At 35.8% G+C, this 27,466-nt stretch overlaps 1 protein-coding gene across 4 annotated transcripts in view; it reads right to left on the bottom strand.

The window, feature by feature from the left end:
- Nucleotides 1-86: 86 nt before the first annotated feature.
- Nucleotides 87-27,466, bottom strand: part of LOC117323436 (estrogen-related receptor gamma-like) — a 92,123-nt gene continuing 64,743 nt past the window's right edge. For all 4 annotated transcript variants that reach the window (XM_033878669.1, XM_033878671.1, XM_033878672.1 and 1 more), the window contains exons 4-7: nucleotides 10,548-10,664; nucleotides 10,072-10,248; nucleotides 9,248-9,520; nucleotides 87-8,198 (exon numbers count right to left, since the gene is read on the bottom strand). In XM_033878669.1, the coding sequence (XP_033734560.1) occupies nucleotides 7,957-8,198; nucleotides 9,248-9,520; nucleotides 10,072-10,248; nucleotides 10,548-10,664 (809 nt within the window). In that variant the 3' untranslated portion in view covers nucleotides 87-7,956. The remainder of the gene's footprint in view (nucleotides 8,199-9,247; nucleotides 9,521-10,071; nucleotides 10,249-10,547; nucleotides 10,665-27,466) is intronic.

The following is a 27,466-nucleotide window of genomic DNA, read 5'->3' as shown; positions in this document are numbered from 1 at the left end:
GTATGTTAAAATAACACTATGTATGTTAAAATAACACTATGTATGTTTAGAGTACAAAATATTCAAAAAGAAAAACAAAATCCATATAAACTTGAAAGCTGTTTTATTTCAGAACGATTCACATGAAATGCATGTGAAACCAAACAAAATCCAGGAAAAGTAAAATTTTCGACATAATATATATGTAGTAAACTAGATAAATAATTTTCTTCTTCTGAGGAAATTAATGATAAAGAAATGCACACAATATTGATAATGTAACAATCTGATTCCAAACTCATGCAATGTTACTGCAGAAACTCTAGATAGGTAATCTAGTGTCACCATATCATCCATCACTACAGGGCTGACAAGTGGTGGGGACCCCTAGACTGCCAGGAAGCATCTCTACATTCAAACAGAACACACTGTAATGCTGCCTTCGTTAACCATACGGTGGATATGCTAGATTGGAAAGAAATAACGGGGTCGAGTGAAGGGGTAAGGGGTGCTGGCTTGTCCCAGCGGCCCCCACCACTAAGGATGATGTTGATGATGGTGGTGGTGGTAGTGGTGGTATTGGCATGTCAACATAGAATCTACAGCAAAATGCAAATAAATAGTGATTTCGGTGTAAAAATGATTTACTAAAAATAATGACTCTGGTGTAAAATTATTATACTGACAAATAAATATGTAGCATTTGAATTTTGTATGCGGCAAATTCTCTCATTTCTCAATGATGCTCGTAGCACATTGTGGGGAAAGTGTTGAACCATAAATAAATTTTTGGTGTCAAAATGATTTATCACAATCACTTTCACATATAGTAAATGAATATTCAAACAATAGAAAATAATAATTTACAAAAAAATAAAACAAGTTTTGGAAGATTTAAAATTTTTCATGAGCATGCATTACTTTTCTTGATTTTTTCAAAGTATAAAACATAACTGCTTATTGATATGAAGTTAAATAGAAAACCAAACAGTTTTTAACCTTTGGATGTGTTTTATACATTTTTCATGAAAAAGGTGATGGGGTGGTTGTCTACTGGAAGTAGGGTTACAAACACGACGAGGAAGCCAGACAACTCGTCCAGGAATCAAAGACCTCTTGGAGATCTCTAGTATTGATTTCTCAATGCTATAGGAGTTATATAGATATTTGTTACAGAAACCTAAATAAGGGCCCCAGTTTAAAGCTTGGCTACCCTAATAAAAAGTCAATGACTGAATGTTTATCTTTCTTCTGGAATATGTTGAAGAATATTGAAATTCATAACTAAATTTTCATAAATATCAAAGACCTAAAAAAGATATCAATTAAACAAATCTCAAAAATTCCATTTTCAGTATTTGTATTAACTGAATAGTAAGATATCGAAGCAATAACTGGGAACAGGTCACTAACTTAACGTATATCAATCAAAACTATATTTATTAAAAGATTTTTAAGAAGTCCTGCCAAGTTCATTTGCATAAAGTTCAAACTATGCACTGATCTCCCAATTCTTACATTTGATGGAGTGAATGTGTTTCGTACAGTAGAATAATGGTCAGATGTAAACATGACACAATGTTATTTTGTTCTTCATGATTCAAGATGGCATCCGCTTGATGTGTGGTACCCTGGCAAAGGTGGATAATACTAAATGGATTTCTGCCCGTAAAGCTTTGGTACCCAAGATGTACAGATAATCATTATGCTACAAGTTGCTTACTGATGTATGAACTACAACTTCACTGTCAAAATACAAACAGAATTGTGTGTCATGATTACAGTTGTAGAGAAACACTGACCATCACTATGGCATGGTTAAATGCCAGTTTGAACGATAAAGACTGGTAAAATGAAACCCCATTATGTGTAACACCGATGACTTCTCCCAAACATAATAATACTGATAGTCCTATATCGCACGAAGTGAGCTGACATTTACACTACAGAAAAAAGACAATTAAAACCACTCTCAATCAAACACGACCCCTAAATCCATGGTTTAGCTTAGAACTATTGATATCCCTTCACTTCATACATTGATAAATTATGATTAAAAAAGTCCAAAGGTTTAGTTACAAATATTATTTTCAATAAGTAAGAGATTCTTTTAGCATTAGATTCATTACATAAATCACTGTAGATACCAATGAACTAACTCAGTAGACCTAAAATTAACTGGCGACTATGTAAGAAGTTTTAAAGTTCACTTTTCTGTCTTTTTTGTTTAGTGACAGAAGCATGGTTTCATTCTACAAACTTTTGTAATTTGCATAAATTGAGATTTTGTTTTTGTTTTTGAATTTAGTATATTGGTGAAACCATACAAGTGGCGTATATGTCTGGTGTTACAGCTGATGGTTAGTACTCTACACTAACATCTTAATACTTTTTGGTCAGTTCGGATCTTTAACAGCCTTGGACTGTCTAAGGGAGATAACCAAGAGATATGCAAAATTCTTAATAAGTATGATGTGACTTAATTTGGCAGTACGACAGAGCTTATACAATTGTTGATGGCTTGGCAAGACATTAAGACTCCATAGGAATAACACATACTCTAGGTAACAGTAATCTATTAGGAATGTAGTCGACACATAGTCTGTACACTAAATGCTTCACCAAAGGAACTTGTTGTCAAAAAGGAACTTAAACTATCATAGAACAAAATATTGTACTCAAAATATATTTATAAAAAACCCATGATAAGCAGGATGGACTAAATCTATGACTTGTGGCATATACCAGTACAATTGGTAATCCACAAGGAGGCTGCATGGAAACAATATTGAGCTAAAAATTACTAGTGTATAAATTATCATTCTGTGAATAAAAATCAATTTGGTAAAATATTACAACTCACAATAAATTAACAGAGACAATTACTATAGCACTGCAACTAGCCAGGGTAGAAATGATCAATTCATTATCAACCCGGTAATTATATGACACATCACCGTATAACTCATTTCTCTATGATAAATATTATTTGTATTGTAATGATTGTTTTTAGACAGAGGGGGAAAAAAACCTGTTAATCACAAATGAAATTACCTTTTCTGTATTCTCAAATGTTCTCGTGATTTAAATTAGACAAAAATAAATTCAACAACAATGTTCAATGAAATAAAGAAATTCCTTAAAAAAATATTGCATACAGATAAATTCTATTTCGGATGTTGTACAGTCAAGTATGACCGCACACTAACAAACTTAACAAATCTGCTTCAGTGTTAATTCAATTCATGTTCAACAGCACAGAAATAAGTTGCGCAACAATGCCCTGGGTTCCTTTCTGTGTCAAACACAATTCTGACACATAGCATCATTTCACCACAATCATCCTTGCATATTAATTTTTTACTAATTGAAATTATTTTCTTCTCAACGAAAAGCTAATTTCCAGCTCTTTAACAAATCTTGGAGCAATACATGATCCGATTCATATATATACACTTACGATATAGCCATATTATCTTGAAATCAATTGTAAATGGTTAAATTTTATTTTGTTGGCAAATATGACAGAACAATCTCATACATTTTAAAAACTTTGTTAAAACAAGTTGTTCACAAACTTAATAAGTTAGGAAAGAAGATTTAAGAGGGAAAAAAAATCAACACACACTGAGGAAATAGGAAAACAAAAACTAGACTTCTACAATATTTAGTTTAGCACTCTTTGTGTGGGTTTATAAGTTGAATCACTCTTCTCAGCGATCAAACAGAACAATTCCAAACCTTCTTGCCCAAATTAGGAGTGAAGGATTTAGTAACAGTTTCTCGATTTAATCACACTACGGGGAACTCTTCGTTTGAAAGCGAGAAAATGTGATTTGTCACATACTTCTAGGTTACAGAACATACAATTGTATAGATATATACCACAAACTCTATATACAAATTTGTACCTAAATGTGATTACATTCACATCAATTTCATAACAAATATTCAATAACAATCTTTTTTTTTTCTAATATTTTTTTTTTATAACTTTTTTGTTTTTCTGTCTAAAAATAACACACTTCAACATAGTTAACAAGTAAAAAATAATGTACAAAGGTTTTTGAACAGATTTGCACACGTTTGTAACTGCAAAAATCATTTTTTTCTGATATATCTCAAATCAGATTGTGTACCTAGGTTTAAACTGAATTTGTTTCAATATCACAACATAATGTACTGGAATAACGTAACTAAAAATGCATGGGATACAAATTGTATCTATCAGATTTTTTTTTTTTAAAGTAAGATGGACATCTCTTATTTCTATGACTTTTAGCCATTTTTTGAAAATGAATTACAAGCACACTATAAATAAATAATCTCAATTATAACTGATAGTACTGACCATATTCGATGGAATCATGAAAACAATTATCTATCCTACAGACCGTATGATGGGGGCAGACAGAATATCTAGTCCATCTTTGTGCAAGACGCCGTTGTCTTCTGTGTCGAGATAGTTGTAGAATGGACCGAGATTTAAATGCAGTTTTGACTAGTGTAACAAGACATGGTAATATCGTACTATGATGTAAGCTGTGCAGAATCTGTTCAGAAAATAGTTGCACACAAAACAAATGATGAATGAGTTTGATACCTGTAAATGGTGAAAGACAACTACAATACCTGACTAACTCATCATCGTCAATAATAATGAGGCCATACCTACCCACACACGGGTCGACCAATATGTACATGCTACACAAGGAATGATAACGGTCATCTCACAGACGGGGAGGAATACGTACAGGGTCTGGATGAGCAATGGACATGCAAAGGTGGGCGGAGCACATTATGTACAGGACTGCATATGTTGAGGAAGAGGGGCGACATTCACTCAACGTCACTTTTACCTTACACAATGTCTCAACACTCTCATACACGATTAGTCTTCATCGAAATATTATCATTCTTGTAGTTAAATTGACCTAATTATAGATTCTCTGTGATACTGTAAATCTAATTCTACTGGTATATATATATATACAGGATCATTTTACTTATCCGATAACTTATGAAGATATGTTTCTAGGATTTGGTAGGTTTTACACTGCAGTGACAAAGGACACTGGAGACCACTGTCCAGTAATTTGAAATCTAAAACATTTAGAATATTTTTATAGATATGACAAATTTCTGCTGTCAAATATTTAACATATATCTTAAATAATAAACTGATGTCACAAAGGATGCTAGGAATCTGGCCTGCTGGAAATTTAAGATATTTTAGAAATGTGACGAAGGGCATTGGTAGTCTATTATCCAAAATTTAAAGAGATCTTCATTAACAGATGTCACAAATGACTTTGGAGAATTGGGGCTGACAGACATTTAAGATACTGTAGCTACACATCAGAGGTGAAATACAGGGAACTTGTGGTCGTGTACATTGGGGGTATCACATTTTCAGAAGCTAACAATTTCCATCCATACATTGACTAGAAGAGAAGAAAATATTTTTTACCAATGACTTCATTTTTAATGTAGTCTGAACTTTACATGTAAAAACAAAGTAGGTGAATAAATTCATGTGTTAAAGCTCGGACGGCATCGTAAGTGTATCAAATTAAGTAGCAAGAACATGCAGTTTTCTACAAACTACTTGAAAACAGGCATTAGATGTTTATACATATATGTATGATAAATATATGCATATTTGTGTATATTTGGCATTAAACAGAAATTTGAGCAAAGTAACTTGTATCTACTTTCTACACACATTTAACTATAGGTCATTGACCAAATCACACAGATTCATACCATTTATTCTCAAAATATCTTGCAGGACATGTTTCAAATTGTAAATATTAATAATTTAAACATTTTCTGACATTCTTTTGTTTTTCCTTTTTTCTCTCTCTCATTATTTTTTTCCTTTTTTTATTTTTTCCTTTTTTTTTATTTTTTTTTTTAATTCCCTCATTTTTGTTTTTCATTATTTTTTTTTTCATAATTATTTTATAGATTAGTTTTTCATTTCATCCTCTTACTCCTGGGTGTTACTATGAAGGCTAAATTCTTGATCATGGAAATGCATCTTACAGACATGATGAATTAATCAAATGGAATGACATTCATATTGGTTCACTCGCATACTCTAGGCTCCGCCCACCTCTTCTGATGCTGCCATTCAAAACATGTTAACCAATGAGATCTGAGTACACAATACAGACAACAAGGATATGAGGAGTACAGTATAAGATGGTGCTTAATGTACCACACCACTGATATAACGGCCAACTATCTGTTTTTCCTGGGTAATATAGATAATATATAATATATGTGTATTTTCTAAATGACCTGACTGTGTAAATAAAAACAAATCTGAAATATAGAGTACGACTTTTAAACAGACATATAATTGGCTAGCTACTACATTATCACAGTGTTATTTTAACACAGCTTCTACTATCACGATGCCCTATAGTGGCTACGACGATGATACGGTTAGCTAGCGGTCTATTGCCGGCATCACAATCTGATATGTCTTCTAAATCTACCCTATAAATCTCATTCACCACAATCAACTCGTGTAACAGCTATCTTTGCATTAGATTTTCATTACAGAAATTAAATATCTTTTGTTGTTTTTTTCACCTTTGAATAATTAGCTTTTACATGTTTTTACAGATACATTTCCTGAATCATACTATCTTTAATGAAATTCAATCATATTTACTAGTACATTACTTGGAGTAACATATACAAGTAATGCTACATTTATTTTTTAAAACTCAGACCTCAGATTTCAGAATCCTAGAATCATATGGTATTTTGACACACACAGAAAGTAATCAATAAAATCTTGAATCACACATGATAATTATACAAAGGGTAACGAAGATGTACTTAATGAGCGTATATTTACAAAGTTTTGAAATGATGTGGACAATGTATCTGTATCTTTGATCCTTATATGAAGACGTTAAAATACATACAGTGTATTTGCATCTTAAGACGGTGAATATATTGTTCTGTCACAATACATCATATAAATGCAAATGTAGCGTTACCAATCAAATTGCTTGTAAATAAGTTAAGATGGAAGACGTTCTTATGATACAATGCAGTACCTGATTGGTCCATTGTACTAGCGCTGTGAGGGGACGTTAGCAATCCTGATACAATGCAGTGTTTGATTGGTCCGTTGTACTAGCGCTGAGAGTGGACGTTAGCATCCACCAATCAGCTCACAGTGTTGGTGATCTACCGAGTGAGCCTGCAAGGTGGTAGCAGAGCGTGCAGTCTCCATAGGAATAAAGTCCTATAGTAGTTAGGACTTCCACATACCTACTAGGTATCCAGGATCTGCCTCCTGTGTATAATAAACTGGTATTATCGGTTGAGTAATTTCTAGTTGTAACATTTTTTCCATTATATATATCTTTTTCTATATATATATATATATAATATATATTTGTATTCACACATACAAGTCACACATATACTATTTTTCTAAGTCCACGAAGTACACTGTGAACATGTTGACCTGGCAACCTCATGTCTGCAATGGTCGTCAACATCTTCGCAAATGAGACGACTAAAAAAAATGTGGCTGCATATATTCAAACTAGATTCAATGTTCCTTTCCTGCTTTCCATCACCAACTTGTTTTTTGGTATGACCACACACAGTTCTCCCAACAAAAATTATATTGTTACAATATTTTCTGTGAAAGTTTGCGATCAAGTATGACAATTCAAATGCAGACATACTTTTTCTAACCATCAACATCATTTGCAAAAACTGTGGATCTTAATTTTGCATAAACATATCTACATCTCTAACACTTAAAAGTCTACCTTCCTAAGACACGAGAAACTGTGGTAAGTCAGCCGCGGACGTTTGGGCTGGTGACCCGTTCTGCCGCGGGCAGCTCCCGCAGTTTGTGCTGATCTAGGTCCACACAAGCACATAATAAAAATATCACACGCAGACAAAAATCTTTCTTCCTAATTTCATGGTGATTTATCAAGAATCTGCCTCCAACATTTCTAAGAAAAGCTTGTGCATCATGACACGTCCATCCTTTTTCACATCAAACCAGTACTGTTTGGCGAGCAGCTTGATGTGTGTAAGTGGGGGCAGGAGAAGGTAAAGATGGCCGAGGCGGCGCAGATTCCCAGCATACCGAGACTTCACGTAGTCGATAAGGGCGTCTTGGAGTTTGTCCTGAAGGTTGCGTACAGCTTCACTGTTCTCGATCACGACATCTGTAAATCAAATACACACAGTAAGTTCCTGTACCTTAGATTCCTACTAGATACTCTTAATAGCAGTGCATTAAAATGAAACACAATCTAATAATCTCATCTCTTGAAGATGATGTTCGGCCTTTGAAATAATTTCATCTTAACAGGGTATCATGCTAAAAGGATTGCACAAAAGACACAACTGAATATCACCTTTACATATGAATTTAGCAGTAGATAAAGTGTATGCTGTATAATGAATACAAAGCTTCTTCATACAGCTGTTTTTTCTTTAAGGGACATCGGAGATGCTAGGGCCAGATTATTGAAATCCAGAAAGGGCACCCAGGAAAATAAAACTAAGACATCATTTGTAGGTAATGACTGGGGCATGCATGGAATCATTCCACTTTAAACAGGGTATTTGGGTTGGTATTCTTTGTGGTATTCAACGGTAATACTTTTAATGATATGCTGACAATTAAGACAACTATTTCAAATAATATTAAGTGATTTTAAAGAATTCCCATTTCGTACTCATAATAAACCTGTCCATTATAACATATTCTTACAATGATCTTTTGACTAATAATCTTCTATGTAAAGATGCGTCTGTACCCGTGTTCAATACTAATCATCACCTTTTGTTACGGAAAGCCATAAATTATTTCGGTAAGCTGTAACAGTTAATGAAGGAATGAGTGTAACCTTAACGAGGGCCACAGAGCTCAATCAGATTTTGATTTAGTGGTAAGACTGCAGCAGATGACTCATGAATGTTTCTTCTCCCTGCATCCCGTATGAATATTGCATGCTGGAATCCATATGGTGCATTCTCATGTAATATTGATAAAAGTCAATAGATGTATCTCTACCAGATAATTACAATCTTCAGCACTGCCGTAACCACAGCCCAGACATCGTAGCACGATTACAGCTTACGCTAATCAATACCCTTCTTAAAACTCAAGAAGTTTAAAACAATTCTAATGTATATATAATTCTAGCTATCAGACAGCTAATTTATTTTCAGGGCCACTTTCGTTTAAAACATATAAATACGACCATACCTATGTTACACAGTGTCATGGCTTTTAGTAGAAGGTATTCCTCCTTGGTTACTCCCATATTTGTGAATTTTTTGGCGAGTTTGCGGGTGAGGTTATCAAGTTCTGGACTGCATTGGCATTTTTTACACTCATCCACTGTCATTTGTAAATCTTCGGCAAAGCGAATGTAGCCAATGTAGGGGCAGGATCGAAACACGAGATTCAGACAGAGTATCTCCAGCCAGGAGTGCTGTAGCAGGTTCATCTGATCACTCAGCGACAAATTGCAGAAGCCTGTGTATCATTATAAACAATTAGTATACATGTACATATAAACAGGCAAAGAGATATAATATCATTTGGACATAAATTTATATATTCCAGTATCAGGAATAGGTTTGAAGAGCAACTAACTTTAATTAATTTTTAAGACTGCTACTTTTGGTACCACCTTCAGCATTCTTGTCTTCACTTCCCCTATATCTACCCTAGCTTGTAGTGGCCAAACATATAGCAGCAATTTTACATTTAATTACAATAAAACAAGATCTCTGTGAAATTATGCCTTACCAATTATTGATTTTAATGTAAGAAAATTTAAAAAAAAGTTAAGGAATCGTTTGTCAAATAATCAATCTGTCAAAAGTACTATTTTTTCAAAACATTTTTTTTACACAAGCAATTATTCATTTTGTCAAGCTTGTGATGTAAACCTTATCAACTTAGCAAAAACCTTAGTGCTAATACTTTACGAGAAAACCTTTCACCAACCACCTCTTTTGTCTTGGTGAGGAACAATTTTTATCCTCTGTATTCTATACAGGTTTGACCCTAATGCTACCTACCTGGCACCTGTTTGGCCCAGCTTATAGTAATGACCAATTCTCTGTCAGCTAGGTCAGAAAAGGCTGCTATAAAACGCATCTCATCATTAACAAGCTCTGGCTCTGGGTTGGCATATAGTTTGTCTAACTGTGATTCAATGTTCAGCAACTGGGTCAAAATCTTGTTTTCATGTTGGACTGTAATTTAAACAAACATCAAATATTATGAATTCATCCTACAAGATTAAAGACCACACTTACCAATGCTTTATATAATTAAGGCAACCATAATTACATACATGATTTATAATGACAAAGTGGAGAAAATATAGCCAATATAGATTAGCATAAAACAAATCACACCTGTCGTTTATGGCACAGACAGATTTTATTTCACCGATAAGTTTACTGGGGACTTCTCGGATGCTGGATCCAACCAATTTAACTTCTAAATAACATACACGAAGTAAAGCCATGAACAATTGTAGCTTACTCACATTCAAAGCATGCCTTTTTCACCATGGGCAGTATAGGCTGTATGAGTGGCTGACTGAGACTGTCCAAGCTTCTCTTGTACTTCTGCCTCCCACCTCTTACTCGGTCAAGACGTACACCTGCAACACACAAAATATTTAATCATTGTTATATTCCAAACATTGGTATTTCCTGTAACATGCTAAATGTTGTTTACCCTTGAGCATTCCTTACACCTGGCTCAAGTTTCTTAAACATTTGTTAACTTCAAATTTTCCATAGGAAAGCATTTAAATAATTAAGAAAGACTTTTTTCTTAAATCTAATAATGAATGCCTATGGAAAATTTGATGTCATGGAAGATATTTAAGGAACACTGCTGAATCTGCATGGCCAGGTACTTGAGTACATTGCTAAGGTAATTGCCAGAGGAAACCCAGGTATTACCCAAACAGTCTATCAAAACAAGCCAGAACTGACATTTTTTATGTGAGAGTTACTTCCCTTGTATTATACGTTTCAGTGTTTATTGGATTAGGACAGTGTCAAGAATGTTGGCACATCTGTTATAATCTGGCACATTTCCTATGCCGATTGTTTGTGGTGGAGAATGGTTTGTTGACAAGCAGTATTGACTGTGGATAAATGTCATAGAAGTAAACAACATTATTTATGAGCTATACGTGCGCTATAAATGTACCACAATGTGTATGGAAGCTATATCTATGCATCTCTCTTGTAAACAAATTAAAAGACCAAATGCAATACAATATGTCTTTATTTAATTTCTAACACCTGCATACTTAGCCTCATTAAAGCTGATATGCAGCGACCGGCCCGGGCAGGTGAGCTGTTTATCCACACAATCCTATTATCTATGATAGTGACTGCCTAACCTTTCCCCAGCAATGTTTCATTATTTACTATAACATCAAAGGTAAATCAATACACCATCATTCCATAACACTTTTTTCCCAGACAGTAGGGTTATCAACTAGATGGTGTTTCATCTGATTTTGTTCCCAAATCGTGGAAGCTGCATTGGGATGACCTATGGCATTAACAATGCTGGGGATGGATTCCCGCCTGAACTGGCGTGTGCAGTCAATGCAGAATCCACAGGGACTGGCCAAACTTGTCTACAACCAGCGGCATCTGGACATATCAGCTGCCAAATGTGTCTACTCCGCTCACAGTGAAGAGACAAGGGACACCATTCTCTGACATATATTCAAAACTTGCAATACAAAAATGACAGACATATTAACTCCCTCCAAAAAGCAAATTTCTTTCTGAAATTTCTTATTTCAACAAAACATCCACGAACTGATTGGAAAGCACATCCAACAGATTGCATGTATATTATATTAAGAGCAGCTAGCAGAGAGTAGTGGCTCTAGTTGACGTGACACCTTTGTAATAACTTTCAGACAAAAAGCCTTGGGAACAAAAACATATCACAGGAATTTATTCCTATTTGGAATTTTCATTATAGCATGCCTTTGCAGACTTATTGTGGAGAGCATGATGTCAGTGATGTCAGGTTTTCTGAAGTGCATTTTTTGTTATGTTCTTTAAAAGAGATGATCATGGCTTAGTTATTCTGGATAACATGTCTTTGCATGGTTTTCTGGAGAGCATTCTTTACAGAGTTCTCTAAAACAGATCATGTCGTGTTATTCTGGATAACATAACTTTGCTGTGTTTTTTGGAGAGCATTCATCACAGGTTTCTCTAAAACAGATCATGCCTTAGTTATTCTGGATAACATATCTTCTGGCGCGAGCGTCTTTGCAGTGGATTTTGGCCGATAAGAAGAAGTACCACAGTCCAGGAAATGTAGTGACTGATGAGTAGTGATTGGGGTATCTAACAGAGAATGACCTCTATCATTGACTACTGACTGAAATGTGTAATGTTGACATATTACGAGGCAAATCGAGCTGGTGCAACACTTCAACATTTGCTGGGTCAGATTGGTTAACCAGACAAGGTTCACCAAGAGCGATACAAATCACAGCTGTTATCAGCTTTATCACTAGTGTCTTCCACATAACCAGTGACAAAGAAGATGTTATGAATAAATCATAGATTTCTCAAGAATTCATATGCCACCTATTGAGTTTTACCATTCTCTTCTAAATAATATGCACACCAGAAAGATAATCATTTATAAAGGAGATGGTTCAGACCACACCTTTCAGAGTTGTAAAGGATGATGGGTATATGTATAACCGATAACACTAGATCTAAATCATTTAAACAAAACAAACAACAGCACCATTACCAGATAACTATTAACAGGAAACTCTAGACATGTACCAATATCACCTGTACAGATGATCCAGAATTTATCTTGTATGTAGTGGATCAAATGTGTTTAGAAAATCTAGGGTTTGTAAACATTGACACAGCTGTTGACAAGCAGCTGGTACGACTCTGGTAGTATAGGTTACATTGTATGTATGGTGGTAGGTTGGTAGACAGGTATCCTGGCTGTGGTAGTATAGGTTACATTGTATGTATGGTGGTAGGTTGGTAGACAGGTATCCTGGCTGTGGTAGTATAGGTTACATTGTATGTATGGTGGTAGGTTGGTAGACAGGTATCCTGGTTGTGGTAGTATAGGTTACATTGTATGTATGGTGGTAGGTTGGTAGACAGGTATCCTGGCTGTGGTAGTATACGGTAGGCTACATTGCATGTTACTATCTGAGTTCTTCTGATCTATGGACTACTGCCCCTGGTGAGCTTCAGAGACTTACTTCAGACTATATATTGCATTATCTCCCCTGATCCTGATTAGTAACTAAAGAGTGTATTACCTCCCCTGATTCTGACGAGGTGTAGACTATAGTCTGTATTACCTCCCCTGATCCTGATGAGGTGTAGACTGTAGTCTGTATTACCTCCCCTGATCCTGATGAGGTGTAGACTGTAGTCTGTATTACCTCCCCTGATCCTGATGAGGTGTAGACTATAGTCTGTATTACCTCCCCTGATCCTGATGAGGTGTAGACTATAGTCTGTATTACCTCCCCTGATCCTGATGAGGTGTATTACCTCCCCTGATCCTGATGAGGTGTAGACTATAGTCTGTATTACCTCCCCTGATCCTAATGAGGTGTAGACTATAGTCTGTATTACCTCCCCTGATCCTGATGAGGTGTAGACTATAGTCTGTATTACCTCCCCTGATCCTAATGAGGTGTAGACTATAGTCTGTATTACCTCCCCTGATCCTGATGAGGTGTAGACTATAGTCTGTATTACCTCCCCTGATTCTGATGAGGTGTAGACTATAGTCTGTATTACCTCCCCTGATCCTGATGAGGTGTAGACTATAGTCTGTATTACCTCCCCTGATTCTGATGAGGTGTAGACTATAGTCTGTATTACCTCCCCTGGTCCTGATGAGGTGTAATCTGTATGCCTGCCCTGATCCTAATTAGCTGTATGCTATTGGCTATATCAGCCTCCCAATTCTGATGAGCTGTAAATTATGGCCTCTTGTACTAATCAGCACTCATTGAATAAACATCTAGGATTATGGCAGCTTGACAACAGGAATGGAATCACCACTGGAGAGATTGAGAGATCGGTAAATAAACAGTGGTACACACAACTTCAGCTTATCTGCAGTGGTGCATCTAAGACATGTACACTCAGTGCAAAACAGGTTTGTCTGTGTATGTCAACATTGCCGATAACTTGATAATGTTTGGAGGGGGGAAATAGGTTTTCCCTGAGGGCATACTTAGAAGTCCTAGTACAGTACAGATTCAGGTAATGTATGTGGAGCAAGGGCTAAATATAAAACACATACACAGTGTCTGGACCTAACTTACAATGGAATGTCACACCAATCACCTCACATATCTGGAAACATCAACACAATCCCCAAAATTTAGAAAAAACGAGTTTCCCTAGCAATATTCTGTATCAAAATAACACATCTTGCAAAGCCTTTATTACAAATGAAAAAAAAAAAACACTCATTTTTTACAATCTGTGTTAGTGGACCTGTATAACATACTGCATTGCTTGATACTTTGAAAACAAATTGTTTTGCTATGTTCTTCGTTAATGAGTGAAAAAAAAGGAGAAAACGTGACACTATGGGAGGCATTTAAACCAGGATTCTTACAATGAAATGTTACAGATACTTCCAATCAACGTTAACTCTGATTTACACACAAAGATCAAGGTTAAGAAGGCCCGACACCTCCCCACATCTCACAGGATGTAATCAAGGCTACAATCATCTTCTTCCATTGCTGACAACACATTGGTTTGTCATTGATTTCTATCCAAACCATGCTGGCCTTTACATTGTTTCTTGATGGGTCCCTCTCGATCTGTAATGTCCTGTCATGACCAACAACCGATAATGAAAATCTAGGGAGGGGCAGACCAAATTAAACTAGTAATCAAGAAATATTCCTCTTTCTCTACACTGCATTCTATGCAGGATACTTGCAAAAACTGCTGTTGGAAACAAATGGAAACTGTAACAACCTCATGGGATGCCTCCAATTGAGAAGAGTTTTTTGAAACAACAACTGCAGTAGATCAGAAAACACCATGATACCAGGTTGATAAGTGGCTATTTAACCAAATTTTCCTTTAAAATTTTCACAACACCAGTCGTCCCAGCTGGAAATTATTTTAGCCACCTAAACTATGGCTGCTAGACAAGATGGGAAGCCGCTGTACAATTTTATAACATTATGTACTTTACCTTGATATGTGACATGCCAGATTATTCCGGAAGAGATGCATTGCTTGCCGAGAAAAATTTGCTACATGATGTATATTTGGCATGACATAGCTATATGGGCATATTTTTCATAGGACCCTAGGCTTGATGAGGCTAGACGCCATGAATTATGTCACTCGTGTGTACACAGAACAGGAAACAGCTGATGTTAAGGAGAAGGTATAGAAAATGTCAGACAATTATTTATAACAATTAGTTATTCCTTAATAAAGTAGGAAGAAGTCTTTTTACAGCAGAAAAGGTATGATGTACAAGCCCAATCTTCATTCATATGGTTGAGACTAGTCATAAATCTTACACTTGGTAATATTACACTGTCCAGCAAAAACAAGTGTCCTACATCGCTACAGCATATTACCGCAGTTCTGTTGAATCATGATAATATCCTAACATGACACACATTAGCTTTACATATCTGAATTTGTAATTACTTGGTTTAATCTGGTGTCTGTTGACACCTTAGTGAATCGGTCAAGGATGGACAATGAAATGCACATGCATTTATGCCAAAGTTAGTTTTGACTACTAAACAGCAGAACAGGCCTTTAAACAAGGACGTCATCAGAGTAGGCCATCAAGCAATGATGATGTCATCAGAGTAGGCCATCAAACAATGATGATGTCATCAGAGTAGGCCATCAAGCAATGATGATGTCATCAGAGTAGGCCATCAAACGATGATGATGTCATCAGAGTAGGCCATTAAACAATGATGTCATCAGAACAGGCCATCAAACAATGATGATGTCATCAGAACAGACCATCAAACAATGATGATGTAAATGAAATACACTTCCCTGGAGATTTTATCAATAATTAAATAGGACATGCTAAAGTTGTCATGCTTTAAGATAGTACTGGATAAGTCTTTCACCTCTGGCCTTCAATATCTAGCATTTTCACAGCCAAAGAAGTGCATTTAGGCAAACTCTGGTCATCATTTAACGAAGGACATTAATTTCAATAATTTACTTAGGTATAAAATTCCATATCTAACTCGGAATAAGATTATCAATGAGTGTTGTTCACAAGACCAATGCATTAAGCAGAAGGTAAAGCCCACTAGACCACAATAACATTATATACCTTCCAAGGAAGGTCAACTAAGCTAGTCCAAGGGACTATCCCTGTAACCACGGAAAGGCAGCCATTTTTAGCCAAATAAAGCCACTCATCATCTATCAACACAGCATTACCATGTGTTGATATGAAGTAGGTGTAACTTAACGATTGGCGACATTAATATTGTAATCTACATTTACACACATTATATATTCTGTCATAGAACGGTATACTAATGCATGGCGAAATCCCAGAGGAATATATGATGCCCACAGTCTTAATACCCATTTCTCTTCCTTTCTCTTACTAGCTGGGAGTGTCATTTGACAAATTGCTTGGTGTGTTAAAAAGGAAATCATTCTTATTTCTGTCATCCTATTTTAATCAAGTTAAACATTAAATGGAGATAGAAATATGGGAAGGAAAGGGAAAAAATAACTATGAAATGTTGAGAAATTCAAATTCAAGATGTCTGCCTAATAGCCTATTTTTTTCCCAATCAACCAGAAAAAGAAACATGCAGAATTAAGACTCTAGAAAATGCTTAATATAGGTAATTTCAATTAAAATTCCTCCAATACTTCTTAATGATTATTAATTGTTAATAATTTCAATGTCGAAAACAAAGATGGCCATCTTGTTGTCTAATCAATCCAAAACTGAACCAATAAAAGTGTGGACCAATGAGGGCCTAAATATGAATAGATTCACATTGCTCCCTTTTTTGTACATATTTAAAAAAAAAAGAAAAAAAAAAAGGTAAATAGTTTGGGAGATGCTATCAGATAAGATAACCTCATACTACAAGAGAGAAGTAAGTAGTTTGGGAGATTATCAGATAAGATAACCTCATAGTACAAGAGAGAAGTAAAGTTATCTCTGACAAAGTCTCAATCCACTAGCATAATGACCTCTTCACAGACACGTCACCCTGACGTCACACCAGCGTCACAACTGTGTCACTACAGATAAAGTCACATTTATCATCCAAGATATCACCAACAATAGTAAACAATGTATGACTTGGTTTAACTGATACTGTCATCAAACCATGTAGAGCACCTGCATTTAATGGAGACAATTTCATAGAAATAGGTTCTTACAACTGTGGTAAATTCCACTTTTGCCACATGGTTGTAATTCAGTATTTCAGTTTACAAGTTAAAGTGTTTCAATAAAGAAGACAAATCTAACAGAACTGATGAAAATAGTGTCGAATCTATTGAAATATTTTCTATATGAATATCATCAATTTCTGTATTGTTTTTCTCTGTCTTTTTCTCCATAACCAGAAAGCAGCACCCATTCTTTTCACTTACATCTGGACTCCAATTGAACCTTTCATCTGCTCTCTAATGATACTCCAGTTTATAGACTTTACACTCATCAATCATGATTATAATTATACATTAAAGCTGACATTCTTTGTTATTTATATGTAATTGTATATAAATTATGGACCGTTTATTTAAATTTCTGACTGAAACAAGTAAATCATCCATGTGTGTGATTTGAAGTGGGACAGTTGACACTTCCTCCGGCCAGAGACTTGTAATATGTTTTATGATGAAGCAGTATCTATCATTAAATGCGGTTCCCCCCTATTAGATTTACTCGGCTATTTTAGACTGCCATTAAAAGAATAGGACAGGGATAAAAAACTAACGCTCTCCTTTTACTATTTATATTTAAATCACAAACTCTGGTACTATAGATTAATTATGATGAAAAATCCATAAAAAAAATCAGTAATTCTTCTAAATAAATATGGTGATCCATTTCATAACTATTCTGATGACTAATATAATATTTCATGTCCTATTAGTTAAAGACATTTTATAGGATTTCTGATTGGTGCTATATGTATGTCGATTTAACAAATCAAATTTATAATATGTAGATGCAGTGCAACCTGCATTTCTAGTACAATGTGGAAGTAATGAACAATGAGACATTTGATTGACTAGTGCAGGTGTTAGCTCATATCGCTGACAGAGGATGAATTCTGCAATTTTCACATTATCATAATTTAATACAAACCATGTCAAATGTGGTCAGAATGTCAGACGAAGAGTAATACTATAATTCTGAAAAAATGACAAGAATAAGCCTGAGAGTTGAAAAGTGCATGACTAATTCAAGTCACCAAAGAAGTCTAGAAGGAGTTTACATAATGAGATTTGTCAACAACGTAGATGATTAAGGGTCAGATTGTCAGGTGGAGATCACGTTGGGATCAGATATCATACCAGATGTGATGACAGTAAAAAGAAAACTGTCAACAATCCAACAAATGTGAGATATCTGAACTGGTGAGGAAGTACAACTGTTCTTGTCAGTCTCCACAGACCTGGTACAATACCATTAGATCAGAGGTGTCTGGTACAATATCATTAGCGATGAGGTGATCTCTATGCACTCATTACTGCCACAGTAAAACTTGTTTTAAAAAAGTTATTTGCCAGAAGCCAAATTGACAATATTGTGCAGTTTTGCTTAAAGAATCTAGGATTATATCAATCAATTAATGGTTTGTTGATGAGATAGATGGTTGTGTTTTTAATCATAAAGTTTGGTTAAATTTACACACCCCAAGCTGTCAAATTGATCCGCCTAAGACCAATGGGTGAGGGATAATTCAGGCCGTTTATGAACCGATTCAGGTGCTTATCAAATATCACTTACACGTGTAGTAGTCACCTAATAGCTATAAAGATATCATCAGCAAATTTATTTTTATTCTTATGAATCCAAATACAACAAGGAGGTTTAAAATCACATGTTTATTTACTACATAACTGATGATATAGACAACGTGTCATTAAATCAATACTTATGACACATGTCAGATAAAAAAAAAATACACCAGTATGTACAATTATGATCAAACACAGCTCCCAGTGTTACAGAAAATGAATTAATTACTTACAGATCCCCTCTGGTTCTACAACACTTACATCACCTAACAGTCAATTTTCACTAGAGCTACCAAGCGTTATCCCCCTAATACTTTAATGAGCTACAAGTTTCTGGTAAATTTTCAGACACTCAGGATTAACACTAATATTCCTGTATAAACGAAACACTCGTCTGGACTTGTTCCATTTTCCAAAACACCTACTGCTGAGCTCTGGAGAGGAATTTAGCGTCCCGCTGTATATAGGCCTACAAAATCAGTACGAGATCTACACAAAAAGCACACCTTTCTTATAGTGAATTTAATAGTTGGAAAAGTCAGCCAATTAAAAGATCATCTACACCGTCCCCCTATTGTCAGATCAGCCTTTACCCTTTCATACTTGGAATACATCTTTTTATACCCAGTATACACCACCAGCACAGTGTGATTTCTAAACAACATTTACAATACACACGTAATATTTAACCTCAAAAAGCTGTCGGCCACTCTATATCCAATGTACCTGTCAACATGAGTCGCTCATACGACTTATTAAATCACTAATTTTTGTTCATTCTATTTAAAAGGAATTACTCCAGAGGGTTAGCAGTCATTATGGATTCATATCAATTATATCTATTTGTGTTATTATGCAGAAACCGGAACCTCTCTTGTCATATTAATTTGTTTCATGAAAGCATGGTATTATGATCAGAAATCAATGCTTTATTTGACAAGATCCAATATATGTTTGTTATTGGCCGATAGGTTTTATCTGTACGTTGGTATTAGGGCTCGGCTCAGCAGGTCTGAACCAGTGGGAATATCAACTGCTCGGTTTTATTATCTCTATTTTAGTTCTGTGCTTCTATTATCTTGGAATGCATTATGCTATTTTACGTATCTGACTGAACTCTACACAGAAATGTCAAAGAGCCAGTCTGTGTAGCATTTGTAGAAGAAAAATAGTTCTGAAGGCAGCTTATGTCTGATTATATACTGTTCCAGGGGTGTTGGAACGTGGGCTTGCATCTCGCAAGACAAAAACTCGATAATCATACATTATTGTAATTAGTTTTATAAGCTTGGCGAAAATGTAAATGCATCTAGAAACATGATTAATTAGCTATATATCATTCTGCATTAGGGGTAAAAAGGCTATATATTCTTCTGCTACTGGACATTTGTCTAGTGTCTGGTTCACTGAGAAGCTTGTGTCCAAATTAGCCAACACTGGCATCCAGCCTGTATGGCCATGTTGTTGTCTCACCATGGTCGATGTCAACTTCCTCATCTGTCTTCAGGGACTCCTTCCGAATCAAGCATTAGACCCAAATTTGGTCAATATCAATAAGATAGCTGAAAAATCTCATTACTCATCTGAAGATCAGCGTGGCGAGTCCCGTTTGTAAAATCTAGAGTTCGGGGGGGTATCACACTAGTATCATACTACCACAGAGGTCAATCTGCATATATATAAGCCATGTATATAAAGCACAGCTCTCATGCATATTCGTAAAATCTATCGCTTTGTATTGATCTGATCTGTACCCCCCTTATCTGCAGGCATTGTCCGTCCAGGAGAATACAATATGTCTGTTGGCACTATAGCCACAGTGGTTACAGAACACCCTCCACTGATACAGGGAAATCTCCTCTAATGCTTCCACTAATGCTTTTGGCTTACGGTCACATTAAGGAGAAGATTCAAAAAGGGCAGAAAACAAGTCGTAATTAGTTACTCGCCCATCTGTAATATTTGATAATTATCTTGTTTCCTTATCACGTAAATGTCAAGGTTACTTTACGATACACAGGCAGCAGACGCAGCCTGGAATCCACTGAGGACAAATCACCTAAAGATTGGTTTGTTTGCCTCTTCAATAAATAGTTTTTTAAACCAAAGAAAAGAAAACATGCCATTATCAAAGCATGCTGTAGATACATACGTATGTATTTATTCAATTTCTGGGCTTACATAAAACTCTGCCAGAACCAGAGCTCTTTGCTATTGTGTGGCTGGCAATATGTTTCTCCAAACACCTACTCACTAGCAAACAGACGTCACACTTAAGCAGCAAACTCCCAACATAGACCTATCTGTACTACATGGCATTCGCTCTGGAAGTTATGTAGGAAACAGCTACTTCTTACGATAAAATGGCAATGAAAAAACTCACCGCACTTCACAAGACAATCAAAGTTGTGTTGCGGACTACATTAAATCAGAATCACAATTAGCCTAACTATGCATAAATAATCAGGAATTATCCTGTTCCTTTCAATATTCTCCAGTGACGTTGTTTGCAGGTGTTACTTTAGTTGGTCCGATAGTGTTCTGCGTGTTGTTTTTGATGGCTGAACTGCCTGCGTTGGAGACGATAAAAATACCAGATGATGACTTCCGCAACAGTAAAGCATATTGCCTAATTTGTACACCTACAGCCTTCTCACAAAAATATCTTCAAGATCATTACTTTTATAATGCAGGCAATTCTTTTTATAAATTATGTTTATATCAGAAAAATGTTACATTCCCATTTAGTTGATATTGGAGATGTATTTCCAAAGGTGGCCTAACACTGTCATTTTATTCGCTATCTGTGTAAAAAAAAAAAAAAAAAGTTTTATCTAGAAATCTGTAGTTTTCTCGTTAAGTATAAGGGCAGTGAAATATCAAATTTAAGAAGAAATAGCTTATAAAGAAAACAAGATATATTTATGCATAAAACACTCAACTCTGAACTGTTTTTTATTTTTTTAATTTTCCATCAGGAAACAGCAAAGCTCCCTAAAGACCTTTCAGCAAAGAACAATTTTCTAGGAGTAGTAGACAGCACGATCAACAATGCCAGAAATCCCCCCATAAAACCCAAACACGTCAGGCCTGCTATATCAGCCACTCTCTCACACAATCACAACTATGATAGGAGCCAACAGGGATGATTTCTGATTTGTGAGCAGGAATTCATTCACATACAGTCGAGGTGAGGCTATTAATCTGCTCATACCTTCTGGTATTTTTATGACAACAAAGATAATAAATTGTGTATCTAATTTACTGTGGAAAGCGACCAACTGTACACAAATGTTAGACACAATTCATGGTTTTTATTTGATGCAAGGAAAAGATAGCCAAAAGAAAATCAGCCAGAATTCCTGATGTTCTGATGTATATAGTAAGTACATCACTATAAACCCTGTATCAATCATTTACTCCTGCACTGTAAATATGCCTCCAACGATGGCCTACTGCTGATGAGGTGAAATAAGCTCTCAAAGATGCTCCACAGATGCCACTGATTGAACGGCCAGGCTTAGACTTTGCCTGTCCCTCGACAGTTAGCTGTAACTAGCATTTGTTTTAAATGCCAAGGAAGAAAACATATCCTCCAGAAAACAAGGAAATTCATCCCAGAGCCTGTGTAACTGTTTATGGGCAGTACATATATTTGTTTTGCAATGTGCTGAAGGCGTGCAAATATTAATGTCAAGAAAACACAAGTTAATTGCTTGTTAAAAACGACACTGATCATCAAGCTGTGCTCAAAACAACATTTTGTTCCGGCCGTAACTTGCCTTTCGAGCTTGTTGCGAGTGCGAGAAAAACTACCTTTGACATTTAAAGGGAAATTGACTGCAGTAATTGCACGGCCATGTTGCTCCAGCTCCAATCACTTGAGAGGTATAAAGGCTGAGCGAAGCGTAGGAGAACCACATTACATACTCATGTTTACAGTGGGAGTATCTAATTTAATTCTAAGATTTCGTCTAAATTTCAGCCGATTTCATGCAGTAACTATTCAGTATGTAAAGATTTCCAATCTGTGTTGACATGTGTTGTCAATTGTACATGTTGCATTAATCTCTATCTCAGAAGGCATCAATACTTTCCATCTGGCAATAAATAAGTTGACCATGAATATAATCACTCCATATTTTCTGATCATTACATTTTATTCCTCAAACCATTTAACAGATGTATCCTGAAAGAAAATTAAATACAGCATTTGTCAAAATGAGTAAAAATGGTGTCTATGTTTTAAATGCCTATAGCTACATGCCAAAATGGTGTTTCAACCAGATTGTTAAAATGTTTATATCAAATTTATTTTAATTTTTTTTTTTTTTTTCAATTATTCAGTTGAATTTGCCAGGATCTCAGTAACACTATAATTAATGAGAACATCACTACCGTAGATCTATATACAAAGATTTCACTTGATGTTCGCCTACAATCTAAATACTGTGACAAATCCAGAATCAATAACTGTCATCAGAAAAGCCGATTGTACACATATTACAGTTTAAATATTATTGATTTTTCATGAAAATATATCACTTGATGATATACAGGTTGTTTAAACTGGTAGATTAATCCCAGGAAAGGGAAATGCTGTAAGTAATGTGTGGTGCTTGAGAAAGCTATAGTTACACTGGCACTCCTCTGATTTCCATTAAGATCGTTGAGACAGAAACAAGCCTGTTGGGGCATTGGTAGTCCAACATGGAGACCAAGCTTGTAATTTCCGAATCTGGTGTGGCTATCAATGGTGTAACAAAGGAGTCAAGCATAAAATTCACCCAAATTCAGAACAGCCCTACCATTTGTGACCATTTATTCTTTGTGATCTATGTCGCAATAATTGGTCTGATGTTCAACAAGAAATCACTCTGAACAATGTGAAATCCTTCAAAAATAATGAATCAGAGCAAAAATTCCAAACAGTGCCGAGATCAAAACTAACATAAGATGTCCTAACATAAGAAATCTCTTTATCCGCAAACTCCTTCCTTCTAATTTAAGAGCTAAGTATTTGGTCAAATCTTCCCAACAGGATCAGACATGTTCATCACTGTTGGGTATTTACCCAATATCATGGCTGGAACCAGCCACCTGCTGAACCTCACTCACAACTAATGGTGCAATAATGGATCTTTACTTCCTCCAGGAATACTACTTAGACCAATCGAATGTCACAGCTAATTTAATCTCCATCCTTGGTACAGACTAGGATCTCTTATACAGACCAATGGTCAGTAGTACATAGAATAATGATAAATGTTTGAGAGCTCCTCCTCAACTCCAATTTTGACATAGGATTTATGACAGGAAAGAATATCACTGTCATATCAATCTTCCATTCAAACAGAATGATCACAAATTAAATGTCTTAACAAGTCAAAATGTTGACAAATCAAACTAGAAACAATGTGTTAAGCTGGTTGAGGTTTTCATGAGTGACATCACTAATAAACCACAAACACTCTATATACCTGTGACCCAGGTTAAGATCTTGAATGTTATAGCCTTTATGACAGATCCAAGGTGATTGGACCCCATGTTTTGGCAACTGCAGATTGATGGTTCGTTATCTAAAGACTAGGTGAATGTGTACCAATATGAAATGTCTGGGTGGTGTTGCTGACAATTAATGCAAATCAAATCATGTGTCATGATGTTGGAATCCAGTGCCATGTATAATGACGGCTTTTGTTATCTCACTTGATACAATTGGGAGTCATATCTTTTCACATTGAATAAATAATGTGATGGAAATTTACCATATTTATCCTGCCATTAAAGCCCAGGAGGCCGATGTCTATTAGGGGCTCATTGCAGGACAATGAATTAACATTTTCTACTGAACTGCAATAGAGACAAATGGGTCTATCGCCAGGTAGGGGCTTATTACTGATCAAATACAGTATGATTTCTTTGTATTGTAACTTCGGACTGGCAGGGTGGCACAGTGGTAACACACTTGCCTTTCACCTAGGCGACTGGGTTTGATTCCTTCATTCGACAAGAAAACGGTATGACGTCGCATGCCCGGCCAAGTGGGTTTTCTCCGGGTTCTCAGGTTTCCTCCCACTGTAAAACCCCTAGCAGGCTTCAATCCGGGCCAACAAGCATGATTAATATAAGTTAAAATAACTTTTAGTTTCGCAATTGTTGTCAAATGAATAGTTTACAATTTTACACAGGAGTTAAGATATATGGCTGTACACAAGACACCTTAATGTTGATGTTGTAGCCTTGAGGAGGATGCTGCTGCCACCCAATGTAGCTATGTGAGGATTGAGGGGGATAGCAGATGTGACATTAGCATAGGTACACTGTTTAAGCGTAAGTGCACTAGAAACATGCGATCATACATATAGCACATGTCATGTGTACCGTCTCCATGCCTGACGCAGACTGTATACACCACTATGACACATCACAAACTCAACAGTAGCCCAGATCCTTTAACAAATCAACAGCCTAAATTAACACTGTGGCCTTGACATGGTAATATCACAGAAGGACAAACAACCAGCACCACCTGTACCACTGAAAAAGAATCAAGTCACGTGTTCTTGGAGAAAATTGTATCATAAACAATCTCTTTGCACTTTAGATATGGAGATGATTCCCAAATGTAAAGACCAATTACCCAAGAATTAGACAGAGAAATTGATGAACAGTAATGAAAGCTTTTAGATTCTGTCACAACCAGAGTCAAGATTGATCCATAGTGCTGTTTATAACCCTTGCTGGTATAGTGACATTTCAACCTAACCTTTCCAAGAGCAGAAATTAGTGTTAGATCGCTCCATCAAATGCTACCTCAGGTCTTAGAAATGTCCTTTCAGGACAAATGCTTCCGATCAATGCTTCCCCATTGATTATGTCAAGGTTTCTGTACTTTGCAGAACAAGAGTTGAAATATGACGATGAATGGTCAATTAGACTGGCTCTAGATGACAGTAATCATGGGTGGGAGCTTGCTCTGAAGCGAAAGGTACTCCTAGACTTCAGTGCCAGTCGTTTGTCTCAGGTTGCGGACAGGTCAACCTGCCAGTGAAAGGACCATCCCCTTCCCTGATGTAGGGGAGGTACACACTCACCTCTAGTATACGTCCATGCATCATTCTCATCAAAGGTGATTGTGGGGTCTTAAAGCAATGACCAGCTGACAACAAATCAATAGAGGTTATCTGATGGGACCAGTAAAAACCACTAAAACAGAATTAATAGACCTCTGTATGTCCAGTGCTTACACACTCACTTCAATTTTACTTGTATACCGATGTTTCCAATCACCATGAAAACACTGTCCAAATTTCTAAATTGAATTGCAAGTAGAAAGAACATGAATAGGAAAAGGGAATTCAATTACTCTGACGTTCTTGTTTTACATTATTTGTTTGAGAACAGTTACATAGAATAAAACACCTTCCATTTATTAGACTTTGGAGGAACTCTAATAATGTCAAACCAAATCACAATCCCAGTTTCACTGCTACCCACTGAACTCTGAAAAAATCTGCATACTGGGCATTGCTATAGCAATACATGTCCTCTATAAATTGTAAGTGAACTTGACCCAAAATCCATGAAACTCAAAATCAATAAGATATTATTGTCCTTTATCATTGTGTAAAGAAGCTGCTAGAACACTGGCAAACATACATACACACGAGACGGACAGTGAGGAAAACAACAGTCCTCACGGTTTCATCAGTAGGAGACTGATAGGTGCATATGAAAAGCATGCACTACTGCAAAACTTGATGAGTTTAATAACTATTTCAGTGAAGTTTATATTTCTTTTAATTGGCAAAGAAGAATAAACTTTGGCTGTGAAAGCTATTGACTTTTTGTAGGTGAATCAATTTTGTTATTGAACATTTTAATAAGTAATTGTCAGCTTGCAAAATCTTAAGAGTTGGTTTAATCCAAAATGAAAATTTTGATGTGTTATATCCTGATACAAAAATAGTCTGATGTGATATTGAATTCTAATTATATCTTAAAGTCTTCTATTCAAATGCCATTCAAAGATGATATTCATCAGTGCTTGAAATAGAAAACCAAAGTACTTTTCCAATCAATTTGCTCTGTGACCTTGGCCTTCCTGGCATCTTGTTGAATAACAATGTTTACGAAGATTTCTTCACTAGACATTTGGGAGAGAAATAAATTCTGTAAAATGGTTAAAAAGAATAACGAAGTCTTTGGTCTTCCTACTTTCAAAGCATGAGAGGGAAATGATATGAGCCAAGCGTGTCAAGAGACCTACTCAACAAAGCATCCTAGCAGTACGCAGTGGACACAAAAAGAATTGCATGACATGGCATCATTTGCCAACACGCACATACTTTTTTTTATCTATTTTAATCTCTAATTTTTCCTAATTATATTAAAGCCGTTC

The sequence above is a fragment of the Pecten maximus genome, chromosome 3, assembly GCF_902652985.1.
Source record: "Pecten maximus chromosome 3, xPecMax1.1, whole genome shotgun sequence".
NCBI lineage: Eukaryota > Metazoa > Mollusca > Bivalvia > Pectinida > Pectinidae > Pecten > Pecten maximus.
This window is presented reverse-complemented; position numbering and strand designations above follow the sequence as displayed.